The sequence below is a fragment of the Dryobates pubescens genome, chromosome 35 (genome assembly GCF_014839835.1).
Source record: "Dryobates pubescens isolate bDryPub1 chromosome 35, bDryPub1.pri, whole genome shotgun sequence".
NCBI lineage: Eukaryota > Metazoa > Chordata > Aves > Piciformes > Picidae > Dryobates > Dryobates pubescens.
In genome coordinates this window covers 12,755-20,827 of record NC_071646.1, presented here as the reverse complement: position 1 = coordinate 20,827, position 8,073 = coordinate 12,755, and the positions used below count along the sequence as shown (strand labels likewise).

The window sequence follows — 8,073 nt, the reverse complement described above, 5'->3', positions numbered from 1 at the left end:
TCACCCCGGTTCCCATCCCAAGGCGCGCCGCCCCCCTCCTCCGGAGCCCACCCCGGTTCGGGGCGGGGGAGGTCCTGCGCCGGCTCCTCCCAGGTCCTGCGCCGGCTCCTCCCAGGTCCTGCGCCGCCTGCTCCCGGCTCCTGCGCCGGCTTCTTCCAGGTCTTCCCTCGGCTGGTTGTCTCCACGGGGTCGTTGTCCACCGGGGCGGTCTCACCGCCACCACCGGAGCGTCCTGGAGGGGCGGGGCAGCGCCGGTTGCCCCGGGAACCGTGCCGGTGACGGTGCCGGCGGCCTCGGGAAAGGTGGCAGCGGCGTTGCCCCGGGAGCGGTGGCGGTGGCGGCGGCAGCGGCGGTGCCCCCGCTATGACCAAGCTGCTGCCGGCGCAGGAGGCGGCTCGGATCTACCACACGAACTATGTGAGGAACGCGCGGGCCATGGGGGTGCTGTGGGCCCTCTTCACCCTCTGCTTCTCCATCCTGATGGTGGTGACCTTCATCCAGCCCTACTGGATCGGGGACAGTATCGACACACCACAGGCCGGTTACTTCGGCCTTTTCTCCTACTGCATCGGCAATGCGCTCACCGGCGAGCTCATCTGCAAGGGCAGCCCCCTGGACTTCGGCACCATCCCCTCCAGCGCCTTCAAAACTGCCATGTTCTTCGTAGGCATCTCCACCTTCCTCATCATCGGCTCCATCCTCTGCTTCAGCCTCTTCTTCTTCTGCAACGCAGCGACCGTCTATAAAGTTTGTGCCTGGATGCAGCTGGCAGCTGGTGAGTGAGACTGGGGGTGACGATTGAGGAGTTGGGGGCTGTTGATGGTCCGACCAGAGCTATTTGTCCCTCTCTGCCCCCCACCTCGACTCTGCCTTGGTGGGGAAAGGAACATCACCGTAACCTCCGTGCTCCACTTTCTCTGCCTTACTAGTTAGCAGTGTTAAATCGGCAGTGGGTGCAGTCTGTCGGAGCGGCTGAACCCCAGCAGACTCGGAGCGCGGGGGTGATGCTCCCGGACCCCTGTGCTGCTGTCACCCCGCCGACAGCCCGGCCCCACGTACCTGGGCGGGGTCTTCCCACCAACCATGGCCCAACACCATCGCTCCTGCTCTGCCCCACGGTGCAGCGTGGTCGTGGCTTCACAGCATCGGTCTGAGAGCACCAGATGCCACAAGGCTGTAGCATGGGATCCCTGTTGTGTTTGGGATCCTGCAGGAATTAATGAGGGATCCAGTGATGACCTTTGATGGGTCATTTGGTGCCTTCAATATCCCACGCATCAACTGGTGACTCTCTGAGCTCAGGGGATGCCAAACCGGGGAAGTGGAACAGGAAGAGTGGGGCTGACCATAGGATTTAATATCACCACCCACATTTTCCTACTTTTCTGCTCAACCCCGCTCCCTGTGTATCTCCAGCCTTTACCGTCGCACCCCCACCACAGCCAGACACCTGAGACGCCCTGTAACCGAGCTCCTGCCTTTGCAGTCCCAGCTGAAACCCAGCTCAGCCCTTCACTGCTCCTGAATCATTCATGAGGGACCGGCCCTCCTTGTTCTCAGGTGCCCCCCTCGGGCAGGGACACCTCAGCTGTCACCCCATGGGACGACAGTCCTGGTATCAAGGTTGCTCCAGTTCCCAGCTCAACAAATGAACTCGAGGGAAGATTCAGATAAGAGGCTTGAGGCATCTCAGCCTCCCAGGGAGCCGGACCAATAAAAGGCTGTCATGTTTGGGGCTTTTATATCAGTTTTGCGCAGGATGGGGGAGAGAAACCTGGCGCAGGTGGCTCCAGCCACATGGATAAGCCCAAAGGATCCCGACAGCCCAGTTTTTCTGCCCTAGACAAGCTCTCGGGGTCTTTCCAGCCACTTTTTGGGAATTGTATTAAAAACGGAGCAGGGAACAAGAGGATCCATTTTCTGGCCTTTGCTTGATGTCCAGGGTGTGTTTTCACAAGAGAAATTATTTTTTTTTCCTGCTTCCCACATTTCTCCATGCTTCACCTCTACGGTAACTACAGGGAAAGGTAAATTAAATTAAAAGGAGAAGCTATCTGCTTCTGAATGAAGAGAAACACTCTCTGCCTAGCTGGGAAGCTGCTTGCTGGCCTTACTGCTCTCCTGCTCCCAAATCAGTGGGAAAATAATCTACTAAGGGTGAGGAAACCACCCCAAAAGTGCTTTCTGAGCAGTCAGGGACAGAGGAGCGGCACTGGGTCAGGGTAGGGTTGCTGCAGGAGGCTGCAGATTGCCATGAAGGACAGGGACAAACATCTGCTTAATCAAAGCTCCCACCATGGGGGTGCTTCTGGTGCGAGGAGCCAAGGAGGTCCTCACGTCTGCACAAAACCACATAAAACCCCAGTTACTTCCATGCTCTGCGCCAAGATAGAAATGGAGGATGTGAAGAGCCTCCATTAAGCACATCCCAAAGCCTTGCAGATGAATGTGGCTCTTGTCCCTGCCAAGCCTTGTCACTCTTGTCCAGCTAAGACAGCAATTTCTCCGAGCATATGGGGACAAAAAAAAGCATTTCTGAGCACTTCTGGGACAGGAGGTGCTTGGCAGAAGATGGTCCAGCAGCCTGTGCTGGATTTGTTGTCACAAGGGCAACATGCCAATGGCCCCATGGCCACTGAGGTCATGTTGTGCCAAGGCTGGGAGTTGAGAGTAGCTGCAGCAGAAGCCGGTGGCTCAGGGCTGGACTGTAACCGCCACAGCTGAACAAGCAGAATTAATCTGCTGCAAAGCTGCTGCTGCTGGCAGCTTCACCTTAGCAAAGCATAAGCTGAAATCCGGTGAGGCAAGGGGCAATAATAGGATTTTGCAGCTTGTACAGACTAAACCATCCTGGTTTCATTTGGAGTAACACAGTCAGGGATGCGTGTGGAGGCAGGAGAGATGTTGCCTGAGCGACATACGGGATGGGAGATGCTGTTGCAGCCCGTCTTTGATGGGGAGCAGTGTGCTGAGCTCGTGGGAAGGCAGCGAGCTGTGTGACTGAGAGCAGTGCTGGTAGGCGAGATGCTGGTAGGCGAGAATGGAGCAGAGCACACCTATGATGTGCAGCCACAGGCACCTGTAAGCCCAGGTGGCTGCTCTGCAGTATTTCCTCTGGGGCACTGTCTGTGGTCAAGCTCCTCCATGCACCCTCTCCACACACAGCACGTGCTCAGTGGTGGCCTGTGGCTTCTGTCCCCTTTCCCTGCAGCTACTGGGCTGATGATCGGCTGCCTGATCTACCCCGACGGCTGGGACTCAACTGAGGTTCGTCGCCTGTGTGGGGACAAGACGGACAAGTACACGCTGGGTGCCTGCACCGTGCGCTGGGCCTACATCCTCTGCATCATCGGCATCCTTGACGCCCTCATCCTCTCCTTCCTGGCCTTCGTGTTGGGGAACCGTCAGGACAACCTCCTTCCGTCTGACTTTAAAGTGGAAAATAAAGGTAAAGGAGTTGGGGCTGAGCTCTGAGGCCCATCCTGCTGCAGAGTGTTTCAACCCCACAGCTGATTCTGGAGAGGATGCATCTCGAGTACTGAGGTCAGTTTTGGGCCCCTCAGTCCGAGAACGACATTGAGGGGCTGGAGCAGGTCCAGGAAAAGGCAATGAAGCTGGTGAAGGGTCTAGAAAACAAGGCTGTTGAGGAGCAGCTGAGGGACCTGGGGATGTTCATCCTCGAGAAAAGGAGGCTGAGGGGAGACTTTCCGTCTCTCTGCAACTCTCTGAAAGGAGGTGGTAGCCGGGCGAGGGTTGATCTCTTCTCCTAAGGAGCAAGCAACATGACAAGAGGAAACGTACGCAAGTTGTGTCGGTTACGTTGGACACGAGGAATAATTTCTTCCTCAGAAGGGTTGTCAAGGCCTGGCCCGGGCTGCTCAGGGCAGTGGTGGAGTTTCCATCCCTGGAAAGGTTTCGAAGCCTTGTAGATGTGGTGCTGAGCAAAATGGTTTAGTTGTAACCTGGCAGTGCTGGGGTTAAGAGTTGGATCTGATGATCCTAAAGGTCTCTTCCAATCAAGACCATTCTGTGATTGTCTTTATTTGGGAGGACAGCGACATCCTTCAGTGGGAGAGGTAGGAGAGAGGTTGTCATTATTCTGCTTCATAAGGGCATAGAGATCTCCACAGAAGGCCAGAAGCAGGCGCAATATCGATGGATGCCTAGGCAGGAGCTCAAATTGAGCCAGGCTACGTTTTACAGCCTTTCACATGGGCTTCCTCTCTATGCTGTTAAGGTGTTGGGGTTTTTTTTTTTACCCCCTTTTGAAAACAAACCTGGAAGCTCACCTGCACCTACACTTTATACCACACGTCATTAACACTGTAATTATCTTTTTGTTTCGCAGAAGAGGTCCATGACTGAGAGACCTGCTCACCACACCAGTAACACCCACAGTGGATTGCAAGATTTATTCCCAGTACCCGTAAAGCTGCTGGTGCATTTTGATTACTGAAGGACTGACAGTGCCAGGGAGTTTTGTGCTATGGTGACATCGGTTTTATTTGGGGTGAAATGGGAAATCTTTGCTTTGCCTCTTGAAAGCTGCAAACCATAAATACTTGCCAAGTGACAAAAGAAGCTGTTCTTCCATTAGCCTTTTTCTTTAAACTGAATTTTCTGGGAGCTTTAAACATACCACATTCTGTGGATTTTCTGCAGTGTGTTTTTTCACTGATGAGGCTGCTTTTGGCTCACAGATCTCGTGGAGCTTATATGACAGGAAAAAACCAGACTGGACACAGGAGGGTTTTTTTGAGTCCATCAGCAAACCTAGGGCAAGAGGGGGGGGATGGCAATTTGATGCTTCTTGGGGTTTGTATGCCTTCTTTCAGGGAAAATACTTCTGAATAAAAAAACCCAAATAAACAGAAAACAGGAGTGTTTTGGATCCTGTGCTGGTCTCCTTTAACTGCTACAGAGCTGCACAGAGCTTTCCTTAGGTCTCTCCAAGTCCCGATGCTTGCCAAGGGTGAACAGCTCGGGGAATTCTCGGGACCTTTCTGCACACCCTCAAACCCTTTTTAGCCTGTCTGGAGCCCCCAAATCGTCCCCCAGAGCCCCCCAGATCATTGCCCCCCCACCCAGAACCCAGCTCATCCTTTTTACCCTGCAACGATCCCATTGAGGCCCCCACAGAGACACCTGCCCCCCCCCCCCCCCCCCCCCCCGACACCCCCTGACACACCCAGACAAAGCCCTCCCAAATGGTAGAACCCCTTCCGGACACCCTCAAACCCTTTGGATCCTGACTGGACCCCCAAATCACCCCCCAGGGGACACCAAATCCAGACTCCCCCCCCCCCCCCCCCCCCCCCCCGTCCACCTCCCCACCTATTCTTTTTGCCTCGCTTCAATCCCATTCAGGCCCCCCCGGGCTGCCCCCAAAACCCTGACACCCCCAGACAAACCCCGAAGAATTTCTAAGGACCCTTCCAGACACCCTCAAACCCTTTTGACTTTTCCTGGACCCCCCCAGGGCACCACAGATGCCCCCAAATTCATCACGCTCCCACCAGGCCAGTTCCCTGCCTAATTCTTTTTGCGTGGCTTTGCTCAGAGTCAGGCCCCTCCAGTAGCCCCCCCAAAACCCTGACACCCCCAGACAAAGCCCTCCCAAATGCTAGAGCCCCTCCCACACATCCTCAAACCCTTTGGACCCAGACTGGACCCCCAAATCCCCCCACCACAGCCCCCCAAAGACATACCTTCCCCTCCTGCCCAGCTCCCCGCTGTGAAAGGAAGGAGCTGCTGGCTGGGCAGTTTGCTTGCTTTTGTGCCTTTTGGGGCTGAATCAAAGGGAGCGGGGGGGTTGTGGGTGGAGTGATTCTGCCACGTGGGGCAGGGGGCTGCTGCAGCAGAGGAGCAGGTGTGCGAGGGCTGGGGGCACCCCCCTAAAGTGCTGAAAATTCTCGGAGGGGACCACAGAATCTTTAAACCTGTAAGTACTGGGGGGAGGCGAGGCGGAGCCAAGCCTCTGGTTTGCAGCTGCAGAGGGAGGAATGGGAGCGAGTGCTGCGTAAGGCAGCTTTGGAAACGACCCCCCGCTGCTGCCCGCGGCCAGGGAGGTGCTCAGGGCTGCCACCCGGTGTGCAACGGCCGGCACTGCAGCCGTGCCGCGGCGCATACCGCCCCGCGGGAGCTCAGTGCTGCCACCCGGTGTGCAACGGCCGGCACTGCAGCCGTGCCGCGGCGTATACCGCCCCGCGGGAGCTCAGTGCTGCCACCCGGTGTGCAACGGCCGGCACTGCAGCCGTGCCGCGGCGTGTGCCGCCCCGCGGGAGCTCGGTAGTGCCACCCGGTGTGCAATGGCCGGCACTGCAGCCGTGCCGCGGCGTGTGCCGCCCCGCGGGAGCTCAGGGCTGCAGCCTAACTGCGCTGAATGCTTGAAATGCTCGAAAATTCTTAGGGGAAGAGGGGATGGCAGAGAGAGTGACTCGAGCGTCGCTTACGGATACAGCGCATGCGCCCTAGCCCGGCTCTGTTCACGCCAGAGTGGCCGCATCCCGGTCGTCGCTATGGATTCAGCGCATGCGCCGCAGCGCGGCTGTGCGCGCGCGCACGGCGCGGGGGCTTTAAATGTGCTCCCGCGGCAGCGTCCTGGCTGGTGGCTTTGGTGGTCGCTGCGCCCTCTCTCAGGTAAGTGTATGCTTCTGCCGCACTCTGGCGTCTGCCTGGAGCAGCTCTTGGACTCTGTTTGGGCTCTGCTTGTGGGTGGTGGTGGGTCCCTAGAGCTGGAGGCAGGTTCACGGTGTCAGGGCCGTTTGGATTCTGGGGCGGGCGGGGGCTCCCGGGGCGAGCCGCGGCGGGCGGGCTAGGCGCCGGGTCGAGCCGGGGCGGGCAGGCTGGGTGCCGGGTTGAGCCTGAAATAAATTTTACAGTGTGTTTCTATAATATACAAAGAGTAGATTTTCTTTTGTGTGTGGAGGGGTTGGGGTCACGGGGGTGGTATTGCCGCTCTGCCCGTTGTGGGGGGGGTCACGGGGGTGGTATTGCCGCTCTGCCCTTTGTGGGGGGGGTCACGGGGGTGGTATTGTCACTCTGCCCTTTGTGTGTGTGGGGGGTGGGGTCGTGGTGGTGGTATTGCAGCTCCGCCCTGGGTGGGGGGTGGTGATGTTGGTGTTGCAGCTCTGGCCTTTGGCCCTTAAGAGGGGTGGCAACACTGAGCAGGCAGGGGCTTCTCTTGCCCCTGTGCATGGGAAACAGTTTAGCTGGGCTCTCTTCAGAGGTTTTCCCATGTGTATCAAAAACAAAGACACAAAAAACCCCAGAGGAAACTGTGACAGCCGAGGCTGTGCCTTTAGCCTAGAAGCTACAGCTGGTGTCAAAGGGCAAACAAGAGAGCAATAACCCTAGACAAATGTCACTGAGAGATGAGTGGGATGTAGTTTTACAACCCTAGACTCAAACTCCGGCGGCGTCTCCCTGCTGGCACGCACACGTGCTGCCCTTGGACAGACACCGCTTCCCAGCAGCCTTGAGGTAAGCAAAACTAACTTCCTAACAACACTTTGAGCTAACTGAAACTTCCCCTAACACTTCTTCTCTTCTCTTTTCCTCTCATGAACTGGAGGGAAAAGGGAGGGAGGTGTTGGGTGGAGGCAAGGTGGAGTCCTGCCCAAGGAGGATTTGGGTGTTGCTGTCCCCCTGTGTCAGTCCTTGTCTAATATTGTCAGTGCTGCACATTCTGTACAGATTCATTGCATCCCATCTCTGCCTGTGAAATGCAGCTTCGTTGGCTTCCCTGCCTGGAGCCGGCCGAGTGCCGGTGGATGTCCGTGCGTTAAACCATCACACCGCAAGAGAAACACAAAGCCCTACAGAAGGGCAACTGCTTTGAAGTAAGTGATACAGATTTGATATCGATGCTTTCAAACCCCCCCAGTGCCCCCCACAGCCATACCTTCCCCTCCTGCCCAGCTCCCGGCTCTTTTTGCCTCGCTTCAGTCCGATTCAGGCCTCCTCAGACTCCCCCCAAAACCCTGACACCCCCAGACGAAGCCCTCTCAAATGCTAGGGACCCTTCTGCACATCCTAAAGCCGTTTGTAGCCTGCCTGGACCCCCGCAGAGGC

The 8,073-nt window shown here is 56.9% G+C and overlaps 1 protein-coding gene across 1 annotated transcript; it reads left to right on the top strand.

The window, feature by feature from the left end:
* The first annotated feature begins 296 nt into the window (after positions 1–296).
* LHFPL5 (LHFPL tetraspan subfamily member 5) lies at positions 297–4,457 on the top strand. Its single transcript, XM_009906175.2, has 3 exons — positions 297–775; positions 3,212–3,448; positions 4,349–4,457. Exons 1-3 carry the CDS (start codon positions 364–366, stop codon positions 4,363–4,365), a joined length of 666 nt encoding a protein of 221 aa, XP_009904477.1. The 5' UTR covers positions 297–363; the 3' UTR covers positions 4,366–4,457.
* Positions 4,458–8,073: the final 3,616 nt, after the last annotated feature.